Source organism: Paroedura picta, chromosome 7, assembly GCF_049243985.1.
Source record: "Paroedura picta isolate Pp20150507F chromosome 7, Ppicta_v3.0, whole genome shotgun sequence".
NCBI lineage: Eukaryota > Metazoa > Chordata > Lepidosauria > Squamata > Gekkonidae > Paroedura > Paroedura picta.
In genome coordinates, this window is record NC_135375.1 from 52,354,400 (window position 1) to 52,375,481 (window position 21,082).

The window sequence follows — 21,082 nt, forward strand, 5'->3', positions numbered from 1 at the left end:
AGACCGCCCCGTTGCTTGAAAACGCCATCTCTGGATCCGTCCCGATAAGCGCTCGGATGCGATGCCGACCCTGGAGTTCGGTGGGAAGCTCTTACGATGTCGGGGACCCGCTTGCTAACTGAAAAAAAACAGGGTGCCCCTTTGAAGAAAACGTCACGCCAGGCCTGGTGAACGATACAACAGGAACAAGCTTTATTTCAGCAACGTGGAGTCCGCTGGTATGGAGTAAGAGCTTCCACCGAACTCCAGGTGGAAGCTCCCTTTTATACAAAACCCACCTCCTTAGGCTGTATTGCCCCACCCAGTACTTGCGGAGGGAACATGCTGATACAATCATGACTCATGCACATATGCGAGGTTTTCCGGGGTTCCTGATGGCCCATTTTCCTGGAACAAAGGGCCATCTCCGGGCCCTTGTCAAAAGGTGGAGGGGGACATTGAGGTTCTTTAGCGGCCATTGCCACCTCAACGATCGGGTGGGGCGCCCAGCTGCCGGCTTGCCTATGATCACCATGCCCTACCTCCGTGATCGCGGGCGCCTCTGATGGCGGGGTTCGGTCCGGTTCCCAAGCCACCAAGGACCGAACCACGACACTCTGACTAAGTAATGCAATCATTAAGGCTAAACACATACCATAAAAAATAATATGAAAAAATGAATTATTCAAATATCCTTAAGAATATTGCAATTTAAAGTATAAACCACATTAATTTAGCTTCATAAATATGTTCTAAGGTTCTTTGGATACTAATTTTACTTTTCTGTTTTTATAGCCCTTAAGCCATTTTAAATGAGAAGCAGCACATTTTCTCTTCTTGCTGGATTTGCTTCAGCCACCATGGTGTACCAGTAGCATATCCTGTGATGTCTAAAGAGTCCACGATATCTGCAGCTAGCAAAATGACTTAGGGTCACTTTTAATGAGTACACATACAATCCAGCCAAAGATAAGCATATTCGAGCCTCTTTTTAAGTTCAAGTGGGTGAGTTGAGCACATGTTTTACTCGGTTCTAACAGAAATACAGCAATTTGTTGAAGCACAGAACCAAACCATTAAATGTTCTGATTTATGAAGTCAGCTGTCATTTACGCCTAATTTACGTAAAAGGCTGGTGAGCTTCCTTGGGTGACTTTGCATGGGCTCAGGATCTTGTTTCACTTGTATCACATGTACATTGTAGCCGTACATGGTTTGGTAGCACTCTGATGACGGATCTGTAAGGGCTTTGGTTCTCTGACATGCAAACTAAGTACCTGGAGATGCCTTGCATAGGTTGCAGGACAATTTAATCAAGACACCAAGTATGTGTCTTCATGAGTACTTAGATTAGGCTTCTGGTTCAGTGCAACAAATGGCTGGTAACTTGTTTGGGATACCTGAGATGATTCAAGTTGATATTGTATTTAAATATGGGAATGTTGTTGCTATCTTTGAACTTTGGCCTTTTCCCAAGGTGTTTAGATAATTTTTAAAAAGACTCACATTAACCCTATGTCTTGTGACCAAGTTTAAGCTAAGAGAGAGTGAATGGCTCAAGGATATCCATATATATATATTTGGTCATCTGACAGTCTCCATTAGTATGTGGCCTAGAACCAGGCTTAAAGTATTGGGAAGACAGCCATATTGGAACTTCTAAAAGCTGGAATATGTTTGGTGCCAAGAAACTATAAGAATTAGAGTAGAATATGCGGGCTTTGAACATACTAGCCTTATATGTTATTGATATTAGTGGAATTTAGTTCAAAATATTTGCTGCAATCAACTAGAGGACATATACATGTATAAGCAGATTTTTTTGAGCAGTTCTCAGCTGTTCAACTGTCTGTCTTCAGAACAGGAAAATATGAAGGACAACACAATGCCTAAGTCCTCAGGTTAATGCACACACAAACTGACAGGAATAATCCTGCTGGGGTGGGGAATGGGGAAAACTGAATTTACTCCCGCTCTTCTTCCCCATTATCTGCTTGGCAACACTGTCAATCACCTGACTGGTACCAAATACATATGCAAATAGAGCTTTTCTGTACCTCTGGACAGAGATGTTCAAAGTTGGAAACCATGGTTGTAGCAACCCAGAGTCTGACTGACAGGGTGCCAAGAGATAGCAGATACATTGTGGATGGATAGTAGTGGTGGATGGGCATGAACTTTTAAGGGAAAAACATTGATTTAGTGATTAACTTACTGGGTTGTAGGAGCTCTATCAATGTTGTTTACATGGATTTAAATAAAGCTTTTAACAGAGTTCCCCACAATATTCTCATAGGTAAACTGTAGGACTGCAGACTGGACTCCGGGATAGGTGGATAGGGAACCGGTTGGAGAATTATATCGAAAGAGTAATTGTCAGTGGCATTTCATCTTATCGAAGGGAGGTATTCCATGGGGTATCACAGGGTTCGATTCTGGGCCTGGTACTTTTCAATATTTTATTAATTATCTGGATGAGATGGTGGAGCAACATCAAATTTGCAGATGATGCCAAATTGGGAGGAGTAGAAAACACACCAGAAGAGACAGAAATCAACGAGATCTAAGTATACTGAAAAAGTGGGCAAATGTGAATAAGATGCAGTTCAACAAGGTTTAACTTCTAAGAAATAAAAATGAGAAGCAGGCACACTGGATAGGGGACACACTTCTGGGTAGCAGTGTGTATGAACGAGATCTTGGGGTACGGCTGCACCTAGGTGCTTTCTGCATTCACAGCTTAATTTCAATTCTCTCTGAATTGAAGCCAGTATCCCTTTAATCCACAACCTGTTCACGTTATGTTCCTGTACTCTGCATCTGTACTCTTTCTTGGATTTTTTCTTCTTCAAATCACAGAGTTTAATGCTCCATACTAATAAGAGAAACTGGATTCCCAAGTTTTTTGTCTTCTTTTTAGTGTGTCTCCTGTTCATTAGTCTCTGCTGATTGGTTTCTGGAATGACCAGCTGCTTTTACTTCTGGGCTTCACATTTTTGTACTGCCTTCACTTTCTCAGCTTCTGTGCTGTAAAAGCATTTTCTGCTTTATAAGCCCTCTTAAAGGTTGTGATAAACATGATTCAGAAGATGAGCCCTTCTTGTTTAGAGCCACTTCCTCCTCTCTTCTCCCTCCCGACATGTGCCTTACACCAGTGGTCCCCAACCTGCGGGTGCTGGGTCGCGGCTCCCTCTCCCCGCAGTAAAAAACTTCCCAGGCCGCAAGCTTGTGGCCTGGGAAGCTTCTTACTGCGGGAGGGTGGGGAGAGGAAATCAGGGCCGCGCCCGCGCAACGCGCCATGCGTGGCCGAAATCACGCGTGTGTAGCACTTTTGCGCATGTGCGAAAGTGCCGCACATGCGCGATTTCAACCGTGCATGACGCATGCACGCATGTGCGATGCGTGGCATGCGCATGCGCGGGCACAGCCCGCTGCCCTGCCGGTCCCCAGCCTCAGAAAGGTTGGGGACCACTGCCTTACACAGTAGTGGCAGGGGGAGGGCTGCCCTCTCTGTTCTTTTCTCTCGCTCTTTCCCTCCCATCTTGGTAATTTATTTTATTTATGTGAAGGGGACATATCACACTCAAGTTACTCTTTCTTTCTTTCTTTCTTTCTTTCTTTCTTTCTTTCTTTCTTTCTTTCTTTCTTTCTTTCTTTCTTTCTTTCTTTCTTTCTTTCTTTCTTTCTTTCTTTCTTTCTCTCTCTCTCTCTCAAGAGAAAAAACAGCAGGCAACCTTGTGTATAGGGCATCTAGGCTTTAAGCTACAATGTGGCTGAAGTAGCTCAGTCAGTAAGGTGCTTGTATGGAGACCACAGCTTTGTGAGTTCATGCCTAGTTGTGGGTTTTAATTTTCTTCTTTTGAAAAGCTCATTTTAACAATTTGTCAAATGAATGCAAAAATAAGAAGTTGATTTGTAAATCAGAAAAGGAAGGGCAGTTTCAACTTGAGAAATCTATAGACTCAGCTGTTGATAGTGCTTTCTAGCATCACAAAGACATCTCACCCTTTGTTTTACAAAAATTGTTGATGTATGTCTCTTTATGAGATTTTTTATATGATGATGATGAAATCAATTCTGGATCAGTGGACAAATCTAATACTTGAGCTTACTTGTATGATGATCCATTAAACACAGGACAAGATCAAAATTGGATTATTATTTTTACCAGCAGTGAACTGCCCAATATCCTTTCAGTAGTTTTCCCCATTTTTTTACACTCTGAAGCCCCCCACCCCCACATTCTCTGTCTTAATAAACATTGTCCCCAACCATGTATATTCCATGGAAGAATAGAGCTTTAGCCTCAATCTCTAGTTTCCCATAATCTTCCTTTAATCAGTTTTCTGCCACCTTGTTTAAACTCAACATCTGTTCAAATTTTCAATTAAAATAAAATGTTTGTGACACTTGTGCATACATGCATTCTACCAAGGCACTTTACAACAGTTTGATTGTCAAAGACTATTTTAAGAGGGGGGGGGGGTCTACATATTTTTAGATAGGGCAGAGTAATTCAAAAGTAGGAGTGGACATGGTCCAGAACCACCCCCACTCCCAAAACAAACTTGTCCAGTTTGTGTTGATCTATTTCGTCCCCCCCCTCCAAACAACTGACTGCATGGAGAGTATGCTTTCTGTATTTCCACACAACTGTCTTGGAGGTTTGCTGGGCTGTCTGGTGCAGGCCTGACAGCCCAGCAAACACTGCCAAACAGCTGATCGCATAGGAAATGAGTTCCCCGTATGATTGGCTTGGGGTGTGCTGGGCTGCCTGGCATAGGACTGGCAGCCTAGCACGCCCTGCCAAATAGCAGATTGTGCAGAGAGCAAGCTTATTACATGAGTGGCTTGGGGTCTGCTGGGCTTCCTGGCAGGGCCCAGCAGACTCTACAAAACAGCTTATTGTGCAGAATGTGAATTCTCTGCATGAGAGGCTCAGGTTCCACGGTAGCCATTTCAGCATGCCTATTTCCTTCCCTCCTTTTGAAAAACAGGGAAGGGAACTGGTATGCTGAAATGGCTTGCATTTGCAGGGCATTTGCGCCTGTTCCCTGTCAGCCTAAAATGGCTGCCAGCCAAATCCCAAACTGGAATATTGCCAATGAAAGGTTCGGGGGAGGCACCTCCCCTGGACCTTGGTTTGGCAAGCACGAACCAAAACAATTTTGTGGCATTTTTGTTTCATGCCCTGCGTAATCTCCATCCCTACTCAAAAGTACTTAGATTTTAATTGAAATTATGATAAAGTGTGTTCAATTACTGAGGTTTCTGATATAACAATACTGAAGTATATGTTATATGAAATATTGCTTATATTGGGATTAAAATTTTTTACTTCTGGTTACAGACCTCTACCAGATGTTGGAAAAACAACGGAAATGGAGACAGACTAGTTCTGCCCTATTATGGGTTTTTTTTGAAACCCTAATGCACTAAGCATGAGAAATACACTGATGTAAGACCCAGTGCAACAAAGAAGAGAATCTGCCTTCTTTAATGTTGAATATTTAATGGTTTGCTTTTGATGTTGGTTGTCAAAATGGTTTACTAAAATGAGAGTGATTCCAGCCATATGTGTCTTATGAACATATTTCCTTCTTGGCCCTCAAAGATGGAACTGATTTTGCAATTGCTACTAAGATTGACACAGTTTTAAACATAATTTAACGGTTTATCATCCTTTGGGCTGCGGTGCATTCAATTGACTCTGGAGATGATATCTGAAGGATAATTTCCCCCAGAAATCTGCAGTAAGGATTTTTAAAATATAAGTTAGGAAATGGCAAGAAATATAGCAAGTTTTGTTTATAAGTACTACACAGACTTTGTTTTAATTCTTGAATTTCTTATTAAAGTCAGGGATGTCCATGTGCTATAGCCATTAAAGTCCATGGACAATAGCCATTGGTTCTATAATTATTGAGTCTTGGCCTGTTCCTGAAGAGGAAAGTGTCTCATCCTCTTAAGAATTCATGCTCATATGACTATGCCACTGCCTAGTATCAGTTCCTGCCATTCCTATTCTGTTTCACTTTCACAGTGCCACTGGGATTGCAGCAGATGCTAAGTGAAATGAAGGTGGAATAGTGGCAGAAATTGGGATCCGGGAAAGCTCCAACAAGAAGCTTTTCCTCTTAATGATGTGCTGAGAATCCATATGGATGTCAGAATCCTTCCATTATATGCAACAGACTATCTCAGTTGTTCCTTAGGTCAGTAGTCCCCAACCCCCGGTCCGGTGACCGGTATTGGTGGGTGGAGTAGTCGGTACCGGGCCGTGGCTCCTCCTCGTCCTTCTCCCTGGCTGCTGCCTCAGGGGGTGTCCTGCCACTCAGCCGCTGGCTCACCTTTGGTGCTTTCCAGCGGCTGCCATGGCTAGGGCTCCCCCTCGGCATGGCACTGCGCAGCAGCTGCTGGCAGTGCCCCCCAACGGGTGGCAGGAAGTCAGGGGCGCTGGCCGGAAAGCAAGTGGAGCAGGGGCTCAGGCAGCAGGGGCTCAGGCAGCAGCGGCAACGTCCCTTGGCAAAAGACTACCCCCCCCCCCCAGGGCCTCAGTAAAATTGTCAAGCGTGACCGGTCCCCGGTGATAAAAAGGTTGGGGACCACTGCCTTAGGTCTTGCAGAATTATGGCTTCCATGATTAAAGCATGGGCCTCTATCATGGAATCAATCTCAATCAACAGTCAATTGTGAAACAACCCAAGAAGATAGTTATAAATAAATAAGAAAGCTTGGGTTCTATGTTTGTAACTTAAATGGGCCAAGTCTGCATTTACCAACATATTTTACTGTTTCAGAAATTGCAACCTGCAGAATTAGCTTTTGATCTTTTGCAACAAGCCCTATATAATTTAAGATAGCTAACACTGAAACATTTGATGTTTTCAGTTCAGCAAAATTAACTTAATGCATACATCATACTTTATTCCACATTTATTTATTACAAGGGAGTTTATAGCTCAGCGAAGACGTCAACAAAGTATCTGAAGATCTTGGGAATCAAGATGCTAGGACAATCCCATAGGATTTTGTATGGTGTGCCAGGAACTGGCAGAAGAATGCTGCAAATGCTTAGCAACAGACTAAAGGGTAACTGTTGGTGCTGGGTACAAGTCATGCTGCAGAGAGTATTGCTCTTACACACTGCTGCTCTTCTGAGAGTCAAATGAGCATAATATATTCAAAATGGTGCCCAAAAATACATTACTGTTCTGCTCCACAATTTGTGCTCGAGTTCTAGAAACTGCATCATCAAACACCAGCAGCAAATCATGACATGTATTGTTTCAGTCTGGTGCTTTAGATTTGATGGCTGAGAACTACATTTACGTCCTTCAACTGACAAAGTGAACAAGCTCACTCAGCTTGAAAATCTGTCCCGCAGTTTAGCCTTCTCATGTTCTCTATGTATGTCACAAGTGCAGCAAATGCAGTCAGTACTGCGGGGTGTTCCCTTTTGTTTCCACCAATGTCAGTTCCTTCTGCTATTCTAACGATTGTTACAGTAAGACTAAACACTTAATATATTTTGCCATGAAGGCAACCATGTCTCCTTAACAAATTTCTGCATGTTGGTTGCTTTCCAGACATGCTGCAACAGATCAGACATGCAGGTCAATGCCAAATGTGGTGACTCGATGTAGTCTGTAAATTTTCACACACACACAATCTGTGCCATTTGTATGTGTTGGCAAAAGCTTTGATAATTGAGATGTGGCTATCCTAGGCATAACTAGCTGTACTTTCTTCAACAAAAGCTTCACATACTCTATTCTGTCCTTGTTGAAACATCTTGTTAAACTCGAGGCTATATGTTTTCAGCCATTTTGCGATGAGTTAAATCAATGTAGCCTCTTCTTCTCCTTCATCAAGTCTTTTGAGCTTCAGTGTTGCTGGCAGATCATTGATGGCAGCGGGTTCTTGAAGGTTATCCTCAGAAGCCTTGTGCATCAACAGCTGCTGCTCTGCCTATTACAGGGGATTGTGCAAGTTCAACTGCCACTTCCTGACACACCACACAAAATTCCCAGTCAGTTTTAGAAAGAGCTTGACATCTAGGATCTTCATATGCATCCATCAATGTCAACCACTTAGCAAGGGATGCCCTGCTACTAGAAGTCCTTTGTAATAAATCTTTTAAAAGGAAGATATATGTAGCCAGTTGTGTGTGCTGACACATAAACACTGACTGTTCTAGTATTAAGCGTGCCAGGAGCTGACTTCAAATATATAAAACTAATTTGATGGCTGAAAGAGGATTTTGAAAAGCTTACTGTCTTAAGAGTTCTGCTAAACTCTGTGACTGTAATGCTAAATTGTTCATTTCAAATAAAATGGATACAAATAGCTAATCTTTAAACTGCCCATGGCGCCACGGACTAAATAAAAGGCTAAGGGGTTCTAGGGCGGGATGTGTCCGTGATGAGGAAGGGTCCGGATTGGACCCTTCCTCCGGACGGACAATCGGAGGGACCAATTGGCAGGCGCTGTGCGCCTGCCAATTGGTCCCTCCGATTCCCAGCCCCAGCAATTGCGAGCCGCGCGCAGCGCGGCTCGCAGTTGCTCCCTTTGCCGCTGGCCTGGTGCGTCAGAGGCGCGAAGTGCCACCGACGCATCAGGCCAGCCGCAAGGGAGCCCCCTGCAGCCGCGCAGAGCGCGGCTGCCGGGGGCTCCCTGCCTTGTGGCCTGACGCGTCGGAGGTGCAAAGCGCCTTTCGCTGCATCAGGCCGCCGCCCGAGCGAACCCCCGCCAGTCGGAGCTGCAAAAGACATGCCGCTACTCAAAATGGCCACCGCGGACACGCCGAGGAGCCGAGGACACCCCGCCGCCGCTGCCCGCCCTTGACGACGCCTCCTCAATAAGGTGCCCTTCCTTCACGCGCTGCCCTGTCCCTCCCTCTGCCCCCACATTCTAGCGCCCATTGTATTTCGTTTACAATGGGCTCTTTTCCTAGTTTGTATATAATTTGTTAATTTGTTATACGGTTACAACCATTAGCTATTATTGTAAAGTTATTCACATGTTTATAGATTGTTTTATGCATTCTTGTTTGTTCTTATGTAAACCGCCCTGAGCCCTCGGGGAGGGCAGTATATAAATATAATAAATATAATAAATATAATAAATATAATAAATATAATAAATATAATAAATATAATAAATATAATAAATATAATAAATATAATAAATAAATAAATAATTGCAGGTGAATTATGGCTTGGTTAATTCTTTTTATGCTGGTATAAAGAATAACTCAAACCAGACAATTGGAACCTGAGACACCGTATTATCTATAACAACCTAGAGATGTGAAGGCCTGGAACCCCCTCTCCTAGGTTTGCCATCTCTGAAGATTTGGGGGGCAGAAGAACCAGGATGATGTAGTGGTTAAGAGCAGTAGTCTGGAGAGCTGGGTTTGATTCCCCACTCCTCTATATGCAGCCAGCTGGGTGACCTTGGGTTAGTCACAGTCCTATTAGAGCTGTTCTCGCAAAGCAGTCCTGTCAGAGATCTCTCAGACCCACCTACCTCATAAGGTGTCTGTTGTGGGGACAGGAAGGAAAAGTGACTGTAACCTGCTTTGAGACTCCATTGGGAACTGAAAAGTGGGGTATAAAAATCAACTTGTCTTCAGAAGAAGTCCCAGAGTCTGACCTCAAAAAGCTACAATTTTATTCTGGAGAACTACTTTAACTAATGAACTACCATCATAACTGTGGAAATATAAAGCAAAAGCTAACTCGGTTAAATTAGTAAACTGTGTCACAACAGTTTACTAATTTAACAGAACTAGCTTTTGCTTTATATTTCCACTGTTATGATGGTAGTTCATTAGTCTGAGGAAGAGTTCATGCACTCAAAAGCTCATGCCTTCAATAAATCTTTGTGGGTCTTAAAGGTGCTATTGGACGGTGATTATTTATGCTACATTTTTGTACCTTCCAATAGAACCTACAGATGCTATTTAAGAAAAACACCAGTCTAAGTCAAGATAACCATTTTCCTGAATCCCAAGTAAAAAACAGTATCCAACAAAGGAATGGGAAGGACAAGAGGACAGGTGTGTGGGCTGACATACTTCCCATTCATTTCAGTGTGGCTTGCCCTGGAGTGCTCATTTAGGCCCATTATGCACGGCCACCGAAACAGCGATTTTGGGTCACATGGAAAACGCGGAGGGGGAAGACGTGAAGCACACTGGTTATGCACGGGAGGGGGCGCGACAGCAGCAAAACCCAGAGTAACCGATTATGCACGCGGCGATCCCGGCACCACTTCTGGTTACGCCCTGGTCACCCAGAAGCTGCGCTTTCGACCGCGTTTCGCTGAAGCGGCTTTTTCGGCAGCATGCGCCGAAGCTGTGGCCGGTTGCAGCCGGCTCCGTGCGTTATCGGTGATTTTAGTCGCCACTATTCCACCCCGAAGGCGCGTTATTCCCCCCATGCATAATGGGTCTTTTGGATTATGTTACCAGGTTTTGTTCTACAGTGGTTGCAATAATAGTGCAAAATAATGTCATACAAACTTATATTATTTCCTACACATGTGTGAGAGCAGAGGTTTCTTCCTTTTTGATCAATATCTTAGAACTAAATAAACACAGTAAAAGAAAAATGCAACTATATTTGTACAATAGTTTTGGACAGTTATCTGAAATATATACCATTGCTACGGAGATCCTTAGAGAATTCCCCCCATCTGTAAACTGATTATTTACCAGGGAATTGATAGTGACAAAATATATAACAAGATGTAAGTCTAAATCAGACTAAATTATCTGAGGATAAGTACAAAGTTTTGTTATGAAATTATCTTTTGAATACCAGCTAGACCTCGGAGCGCGGCTGCCGGGGGCTCCCTGCCTTGTGGCCTGACGCGTTGGAGGCGCAAAGCGCCTCTCGCCGCGTCAGGCCGCCACCCGAGCGAACCCCCGCCAGTCGGAGCTGCAAAAGACATGCCGCTACTCAAAATGGCCGCCGCGGACACGCCGAGGAGCCGAGGACACCCCGCCGCCGCCGCCCGCCCTCGACGACGCCTCCTCAATAAGGTGCCCTTCCTTCACGCACTATCAGGGTGGAGGGAGAAGACTTCCTGCGGCATGATTGTGCAGGGTGGGGTGGGGAGAAGGAGCTGACAAGCAGGTCTTTAAATTCCCCCCACTGCCCTGTCAGGGTGCAAGGAGACGCCTCCCTGCAGCTTGATGGGGCAGCGTAGGGGAGGGGTTGAGAAGCAAGTCTCCCAATGAGGAAAGCAGCTTGCTGGCTCTTTAAACTGCTCTCCCTGCTGCTTTGCCAGAGCACAGGGAGTAGCCTCCTTTGCAGCCTGAAGGGATGGTGCAAGGGTGTGGTAGAGGAGCTGGCAAGCAGCTCTTCCAATGGGGAAGATGCTTGCTGGCTCCTCAAGCCTCCCCCACCCTGTCAGGCAGTAGGGAGAAGGCTACCTAGCAGCTGTTGCATTCCAGCATACAAGAGGATTCACTGCTAGTTATATTACAACACAGTGAACGCCACTATTAAGTACTTCTATGCAGAAGAGGGTTCCCACTTTGATGTTCTAGGAACTGGTGCCTGCTAATACTGATGTGGTACTCTACATCAGGGGTAGTCAAACTGCGGCCCTCCAGATGTCCATGGACTACAATTCCCATGAGCCCCTGCCAGCGTTCACTGGCAGGGGCTCATGGGAATTGTAGTCCATGGACATCTGGAGGGCCGCAGTTTGACTACCCCTGCTCTACATGATCAGAGCAATATGTAGGCAACTTAATTACAAACACTGCTTTGAGGTACTGCTGCTGCTGCTGCAAAAAAAAAAAAACTTAGGTGGGTTCCATGTCTGGGGTATAACATTTGAATCTGTCCTAAGTGTTTTGTGTTTGCAAGCCTTACAGCTGTCTGACGTTCACAGTCTGGATGGTAGCCACAGTACCCCTCTATCTTTGAGATACAATTAAGCCAGCTGTTTGTCCATGGACAATACAACTGTTTATGTATCTTGAAAGAGGTGTGGTTTTAATTTACCTTAGATGCCTGCTTTTACAGTGTTACTAAAACCAACTGAAAAAGTTATTTCCAGACATAAAATTTCAGCCTTCTGAATCTGATGAAGACTATAATTTTTATTTTTATTTTCGTGTTTATAATCCATTTTTGCGTCCTCAGTTTTCAAGAGAGCTCACAAAAATAGTTATAAACATTTTCCATGTTCAGCTGCTAGCTCAGTTCTACAAATCATTATTCATGTGAATGAACAACATGCAGGCATTGTGTAATGCCAGCACCACGAACTCACAAGAGATCATGGTTTCTTTTCTGTGACCACTTTTCTGTTAATGGAACTGGAGCCATGATCTCACATGACTTTGTGACTCCAATGCTACACTGTTTATATGATCACTGGTTTCAGGAAGTGAGCCAGCAGCTGAATGCAGGAAGTGCCTCACAGTATTTCACTTGTTCCGAAATAGCGTTATTGCATTATTTGTAAGGAGCTCTAATTAAGGACAAATTGTCCTAAGAGAAGTAACGATATTAGGATCATCTTGCCAGAAATAAATTATCTCACATAATATCTGAGAGAAATGAAAAGTGATATGAAATCAGATTTTTAAAAAACAAACTATGAGCTTGTACATTTAAATGGAACAACAAATGTTTGGCCCAAATTATGAATAACTGAATTAATGCCACAACAACAGCAAACCCAATGGAGTTGAAGCCACATCTGGATCCCATTTCCAGCACTTTTACTAAAGGGAACAGCTTGGGAGACTCTAGACATCTAAGGAGCAACACTGAAAACAGAACAATTGGCTGCAGATAGAACTAATGAACGTAAGGATAATATATAGCATTTTTTCTAAGTAACAGAATAGGCAACAGACAAGGGGCAGCAGGATAATGAAGGGCAAGGGCATGTAATTGATAAGACAAAATGTCTTTATTTTCTTTATTTCCAGTCTTTGGTTAGTAGAAGATCTAAACACAGCACTGTAGTACTACTTATCATAAAGGGAGGTAAAGCCTTGGAGCATTCCACACAAAGGGTTTTCTATCATGGGAAGTGGCAGGGGAGAGACTATGTACAATGGCAGCAGAAGGGAGGATTAGATTGCAACGTGAGAGAGCTATTGGTGTTCAGAATGGTGAAAAACAGGTAATTAAATTAAAGTTGCAAACACAGCAAGAAACAAAAGCAGAACAAACCAATATACTCCGGAAATGAATCTGCATGTTTATTTCTACATAAGGATAAAGAAGTCATCAACAGGAAAATGTAATATTTTGCCAAGCAAAACTGGAGAGAAGAATTGTTGGCTGTTACTGAGTCCTCCCCTCTACACCTGAATCAGAAGGTGTATTTCAGTGGTCCAAATGCAAAAACTAGAAACAATAATATGCATATCTTTGATCCAATGGGCTGTGCACTGAACTCCACATTTTCATCTTGGCAAGAATTGTGAGGGTTCTTCCAATCATCAGTTCCGGAGTATATTTAGCTACTGAAGCTGCGGTGCACACAAATGTCACATTCCCATGAATCAAATCCCCATTTAATTATCTCCCTCCCCACTTCTTGCATGCCCCCCCCCCAGATATTCCCTGGGATGCTTGTGTTGAATTAAAAAGCTGAACATATGGATGTGACATCATCAAGGCATCAGTGGCATTGAAAGTGAAGCAGCAAGCGGCTTAAGAATTAATACAATTAGAGGCAAGTCATTTTTGGGGGGCAGGGGGAAAGACAGACAAAAGCACCTCCACAGAAGTAACACAATTGCAAAATAACACTAACAAAGCACTCTGCAAAATAAAAAAAAACAAAGGCCGAAATTTTTTTTCCAAAAGAAAATAAAATCCACATCCAAAATGAATACAAAGATGACTAAGCGCAACACTGTTTTTCATTTTTTTAAAGTTTGCGTAACATCTCTTTCCTTTGCCCTTGGAAAACAATTTACAATATCAAAAGGGTTTGATCTGAAAGCCAGCTGGGCTTGGGGCGGGCAAGGGAAGGAGGGGACAGCACACAGATATGTGATAATGATACAGAACCATGCAGTCACCTCTGCCACCATTGTTTGTACAGACTGTGTGCAGACAGCTTCCAGCTTTGGTAATGATCCTAATTAGGTCCCAAAGAATGCACCAGATTAAATGATCAAGTCAAGTGCTCATAACACTTCTATTGTAACATCTTCAGGATGCGAATGCAAGTGAAAGCTATCGTGGTTTACACTATCAAGCTTTACACTGAAAAGTCTAATTTCATTGGGGACTGTTTTGAAAGGGGAAAGAGAATGCAGTATAGCTTGAAAAGCAACTGGCTTGCCTATCAAGGCAACTACTGAGCGAAAGAGTAGTGAAGTCTAAAAACCAGGAAGAACAAATAATCTGAACTAAATCTAAACTATTTGTTCTCTGTCTCTTGAAAGTGGAGGCTCACTGATGTCAATGAACTTAGAAGGGTATAACTGCATTGGACGGCACTGTTAAACTGCAAACTCAAACCATTTACACAACAGTGGTACATGGAAGCCTCATTGAAACACAGGATACAAACTGTGGTAAAATATAGACATGAAATATGAAACTGAGGCTTCTTGGGACGTGGTCTGTTAGGAAAAGGTTAAGGCCAAATCAATTGCTAGAACACTACATTTTTATTGGTGTCTCTATCCATCTAAAATGATACAGTCTCTCCTCAAATAGTCTGCTAAAAGAAAGGTTGATGTTAGCAGCATTGCCACATTACCACAGAACATATTATCATGCCTCTTTCTGTTTTTGAGGATGAGTTGTCAGCTTTCAATTTAAGAGGCTGTAAATTGGAATCATGCTTCCCCTGCTACAAGGATTAATTTAAAATAATACTGGTGCCTAACCACTCACTGCCTCTGTGTGTGTGTGTGTGTGCATATGTGTGTGTGTAGTGGGGTGGGGGATCTCCAACGGGATTCAAGAACTTAAAAAAAACACTACTTACAACTACAGTTGTAAAGTGTTAGTATTAAAAAAGGGCATTTGAGTTTGTAATTGGACTTTACCATGTGAAACAGCAAAATACACTTGCAAACAATTGAAAGTGGATTGCAAGTGCATTATTCAGCATGTATGAAAGCACCTGAAAATGTGACTACTATTTTCATTTCAAGAATATAAAAGCCCACAAATGTTAACAGCCATTTTGCAATAGCTCTGTTCATGGCCTCCTGCACAGGAAGGTGTCCAATGCAAACCAGACTGAAAAATATGGGGGTAAACTCAAGCTTCTGTTAATTTCAGATAGACTTACAATGGGAAACTTTCTGACGAATTTTGCCCTTAATTTCAGTGGGGTTTTCATAACATAAATGGCTTGATCTTGCAGCTTAAATGAATTAAACATCAAAAATACTTTCATATGCTCGGCTGGAAGTGCAAAATGGTGAATAATGTAAAACTAAGACTCATCTTCTATCATTATCATCTCCACTAGCTTAAGCTTTCCAAGCTTGTCCTCAAACATGTACAAACTTTATATCTTGCATTTGTTCCACATGGTTTTCTTCATCACTGAACAGCAAGAACCAAATTTAAATTTTGCTTTGGCCCTCTTTTTTGGAGATAAGCTTTTAATTATATGGTAAGATTTTTATGACATGTTGCCATGATTCAGCTGGAAGCAGTTACACTGCAGTCGCTCCCCCTCCCTCCCCACCACAGGAAGAATGATTTCCAAGGCCTTACCCTTCTTGTCTTGGTGATTATGGGATGAAACAGCCACAAATGGATTTGTGTTTTCAGATGAGCCAACTGGATCCTTCCAATCTAGCATGCGCTCCCTAGCATCGAAGCCCTGTTGGGCTGGAGAGTCTGAAGTGGTGGTGCTGGGAACTAGGAAACTGGAGTGCCCTGTTGCATCATAAATACAGTTAGGCAAGGTGGCAACAAATAGCATGGAATGTATGTCCTTAAAAGTCAAGGATTTAAACTCCTGTTTATAGCAGGAAGAGACACATTTGCTAAGAAAATAGTTACACAGAGCAGCAATTAAAACACGGATTCCAAACACAGGGGTTTTGTTGGTTTGTTTTTTGGCAAAGGGGCTTGAATGAGCTTTCCAAAGGAGGAAGTTCTAGAAACTTCAATCAAGAAGGTCTTGCTTCTGGTTCTAACTTGCCTCACTTCAGACATTTAGAGAAGGCCCATCCCAAAGATCTTAGAAAATATGAGGGGAGATCATAAGGATAAAGGTGCTTGTGAATGTACTGCAGGTCTAGGTCAATGTATTCCTCTTATTTAGAGCTATACAGAAGGCACACTGAATCATGCCCAGAAGACAACAAAAAGCTAGGGTGAATTCTAAAGTATAAATGTTAAGTGGTTCTTTCTACCCACTCTTGCTAGAAGGCAAGCTGTATTTTGTACCAGTTAAAGCTTCCACTGTTCAAGATTAATGTCTTAGGTACACTGTGCCACTGCAGAAATAAAATGACCAGGTCTATTTTACAGACTGAAGCAGGTAAATCAAGAGTTAACACATAAAAGGCTCCCCTAATCTCCAATGCTACCTGGTACTTCCAGGACAAACACAGGTCTTGAAGCACACTGTGAAACCAGTCTTTTGGGGTTAGTCGGGAATGAGCAAAATCAAATCCTTTCAATTCACATGGAGGAGTAGAGCCAGTCTTTAAGGATGCTTGGGAAGGGCAGGAAATGGCAGCCACAGACAGTTGTATCATGGGACTGAGGAAAGCACAGCAGACTATGTAATAGGGGGATTGTGGGGTGGCTTGAGTGAAAACGACAGAGAAGTTTTGATGAAAATACTGTTTGGAGTGGAGTGGAAGGAGAACCAGCAGAATTTATAGGATGTTTGCATGTGTGAACCCATGTAGCATGACAGAAGGGGAGGCTGTCACTTTAGTCAACCCTTTTTCATGTATGCAACTACTTTGCAGGAAAGCAGGTCAGATTCACAGTGTTTTATTGGGGATTCAGCCATCAGACTCTACAGCTAATCATTAACATTATTAATTTATCGTACTGTACCCCAGGCTGACAAATTACACTGACAAGGGCACTGCATTATGCTTTATCTGTCCTGACAGGGCATGCAATTCCACCAGTGCCCATTAATAATAAAACTTGGAAGCTGCCAATTGGGGTGTCTGAAATAATTCCTTAAATTGGGGCTGGGAAGAGGAGAAAATGGACAAACACTTCCAGAGAAGTCTACAAAGCAAAGAAAGTTACAGCAGATCTGAATTTCAGCCTATTGGCACATTCTGAGGCCCTTGTTGCCTAGTGTTTAATAGGTTGCTGAGGACAACATCAGTAAAGACATGTGACTTCTGTAACATGGACTACTTTGGAAAAAGGAAAACATCTGTAAAATGGCATATGGGTCAGCTTCTCGATTGTCCCCAAACCAGTACTAAGGCAGCAAACAACAATGGAAATATGCATAGGTCTCTGAATTTACTCCCACACATTACTTTACTTTCACAATCACAAAATCTTCTTTGTCTTTACAGGGAATGCAATTCTCAGCACAAGAAAGCAATTAGTTATATCTAAAAGCATTAGCTGAAGCCATTACCAAATAGCAGCTATGTTTCAGACTTGGATTTGATATGCATTTTGCAGCCACATTCCAACTGATACTTTCCGTTTAGCTGTATTCAAGGGGCCATTTTATGGTTAAATTGTACATATGGTTAAGGAAAACCTTTTCTTAATACGGTAATCTAGAAGAAATACTTGCCCAGGGGACGCATTCTCTGCAGTACGAGTTCCCAAACCATATGCTACAACTATGTGGAGATCTCATTGGCAATGGAAAGCTATTGCTATGTAAAGAAATTAATGAGTACCAGATGGTACTAGAGCAAGAAAATGTTTCACAAATGTGAAAAAATCAGCCTATTCCCTCCGTTATTAATGTGTTAGTCTACTGTGCATTTAGAAATGATTTTCTACATGTAATCAAGATAAAGTCTCCTTTCTACTGCACAGAGGCTGAGATGAGGCTGAATCATACTAAATCATTTCCACTTCATTCAAATCTAGTCCTGTAAACACCAAGTGGGCACTCTTTTCTTATCCTGAACTGTGCCAGCAATGAACCGTTTTTGGCACTAGTCACTCTTGGGATATGGGGCAAGCACAAAGCTGTGAACTGTTCATATTCTGCATGCACACTTAATACAGCACACAGAGCAGTGAATTCCATTCCTTAAGATGCAGTTCAGGGAGAAACTATAGGCACCACCAGTGAAAGCTGCAGAACAGGAATTTTGTGCCAGTACTGAAGAGTTTAAGGAGGCAACAAAGAAGTTGTTGCTGTTGCAACACTGTGCAAGAACATGATCATAGGGTGTACAGTAGTACTTGGTGCGGGTGCCGATGATGACATCATGAGCCAGCACTGGATTCTGCTATATACTCAGGTCCCCCCACCCCCAATGATGCTTTAGTGGCAAGGAGTTGTAGTCATCCCAGGGAATTACCACAAGGGCCACCCCACTGCAGATATATTTAAAGGAATTTAAACAGTGAAATATATTTCCTCTGCCCAGCAGAATGACTGACAGGACAAAGTAAATTGAACGCAAGAAAACAACTTGCAAGCCATTTGGAAGTAAGGCTGTTGTAGCAACGAGTCCATCGGGATGCTTAAGATATACCTTTGGGATGTCTACAGCAGTGAAATGGCAAATCAGAGATAATAGTCTGCATTAATACGGATTACCTCCAAAATTTCTAAAACACAAAGGAATTAAACTAGATTCCTCACAAATCATAAAATATCTTATAAATGATGATACTTTAGTCTTTTAAAATGAGTTTTCATGTACAAATAGTTTTCAAACATTGCTTTGTTCAATTTCAAAGAGAAAAAAAAGTGAATCTTGATATTTCAAACTGAGTCCAGTTTTTGCATCATATGTGGAAGTACTGTTAGTTTATGAAAGAAGAAACCTACAGCTGTAACAATATGGTGAGAAGAAGCTGGATGCAGCTAGAGCATTTCATGTCAAGGATCTCGAAAAACTTCGAGACAGGTTATCAGTACATGTTTGACATGGGTTTTTACAGATCATAGTGATTAATTTGTGCTACATACTATTCTGTTAAGAAACCAGGGCAACCTAGAGAGACAATGAATAGGGTAAATTAAATTAACACGACAGAGACAGGAGATGGTGCTAGCAGAACAAGGGCCTGATTCACTAAAAGGGATGCTTATAAAATCAAAAATTACAGTGAGAAAGCCGGTTTTGTCTGCCAGTGCTCCTACATGTGCTTCTGACAAAACAGGTGTCATGTCAATATAATTATTCTGGATATGGAAAATAATTGTGCATGAAAGGTCAGCTGGACAGGCATTTCATTTTTATCAGCTGTTCGGTAAATTATGACAGGATTTATTTGGCAATATCAAACAACTCAAGGACTGAATAAAAAAGGGGTGTATATATATCTTCACTTACATATATTCATAAATAATTTAAATTAAACCTTTAAAAAGCTTAAAATAAATAATTTCCTTATCATGCTAAAATGACTTTCTGTGTGATTATAATGAATAAAAAAGGAGTCTTTGTCTAACAACAAAAATAAATGAGTCTTCTGTTATTATTCTGTTATTAGGCATTTTGAGCAAACAGCTGAAGAACAGGAATGTTTACAATGCCACAGAATTATTATTATTATTATTATTATTATTATTATTAGATTTATTTCCCGCCTCTTCCGATAGACTCGAGGTGGCTCACAACAACTAATCCCATTAAAATTTCCATTAAAATATCAGTCTACTAACATGGCGGCTAAAATCTCATCCCTCCCCCAATTATTAAGAGGTGAAGAGGAAAGGATAGGGGAGTAGCGTACACTCCAACTCCTAGGGGGGGAGCGATGTCCCTGATTTGCTGACCCCAGCCTCAACCATAGACCTGGTGGAAGAGCTCCGTTTTACAGGCCCTGCGGAAAGCTGACAAATCCCGCAGGGCCCGCAGATCACCCGGGAGCTCATTCCACCAGGTAGGGGCCAGGACTGAAAAAGCCCTGGCTCTGGTCGAGGCTAGGCGCGCTTCCTTCGGGCCGGGGACGACCAACAGGTTCTCACCCGCAGAGCGTAAGGCCCTGCGGGGGGCATAGAGCAGTAGGCAGTCCCTCAGGTATGTGGGTCCCAGCCCGCGTATGGCCTTGAAGGTTAAAACCAAAACCTTGAACCGGATCCGGGCAGCAATTGGCAGCCAATGCAGCTGCTTCAGCACCGGCTGGATGTGGGCCCTCCAGGATGTTCCAGTGAGGACCCTGGCAGCTGCATTTTGTACCAGCTGTAGTTTCCGGATCAGGGACAAGGGTAGGCCTGCGTAGAGCGAGTTACAGAAATCTATTCTGGAGGTGACTGTCACATGGATCACTGTGGCCAAGTGGTCAGGGGACAGGTAGGGCGCTAATAGCCGGGCCTGGCGAAGGTAGAAAAATGCCTGGCCCGCTACTCTCTTGACCTGAGCCTCCATAGTCAGGGAGGCATCAATGGTCACACCCAAATTCCTAGCTTGGGGCACGATGGTAAGTTGCACCTCTGCTAGGGTGGGTAAACGCGTTACCTGTTCCCGCCCCCTTCCCCCCAGCCACAGGACCTCCATCTTGGAGGGGTTGAGTTTCAGGCGACTCTGCTCGAACCATTCTGTCACCGCTTCCAAACATCTGGCAAATGGTTCCGGGGGGGAGTTCGGGTGACCGTCCATTAGGAGATAGAGCTGGGTGTCATCAGCGTACTGATGGCAACCCAGCCCAAAGCTCCGTACCAGCTGGGCCAGAGGGCGCATAAAGATGTTAAACAATGTGGGGGATCGGACCGCACCCTGAGGGACCCCGCAAAGGAGTCTATAGGGCCGCGAGAGCTCTTCCCCCACAGCAACCCTCTGGGACCGGTTCTGGAGGAAGGAGCGTATCCAGCACAAGGCTGTGCCCCGTATCCCCGTACCGGTCAGGCAATGGACCAACAGTTCGTGGTCCACGATGTCAAAGGCCGCCGATAGGTCTAGAAGGATCAACACGGCTGACCCGCCTCTATCCAGCATCAATACCATAAGATTTCA

At 43.1% G+C, this 21,082-nt stretch overlaps 1 protein-coding gene across 4 annotated transcripts in view; it reads right to left on the reverse strand.

Moving 5' to 3' along the window:
• Positions 1-21,082, reverse strand: part of SEMA6A (semaphorin 6A) — a 198,553-nt gene that overhangs the window by 23,587 nt on the left and 153,884 nt on the right. For 2 of the 4 annotated variants that reach the window (XM_077344352.1, XM_077344353.1), the window contains one exon: positions 15,711-15,875. The exons of the other annotated variants lie outside the window; for them this stretch is intronic. In XM_077344352.1, the coding sequence (XP_077200467.1) occupies positions 15,711-15,875 (165 nt within the window). The remainder of the gene's footprint in view (positions 1-15,710; positions 15,876-21,082) is intronic. 4 annotated transcript variants of the gene reach the window in all.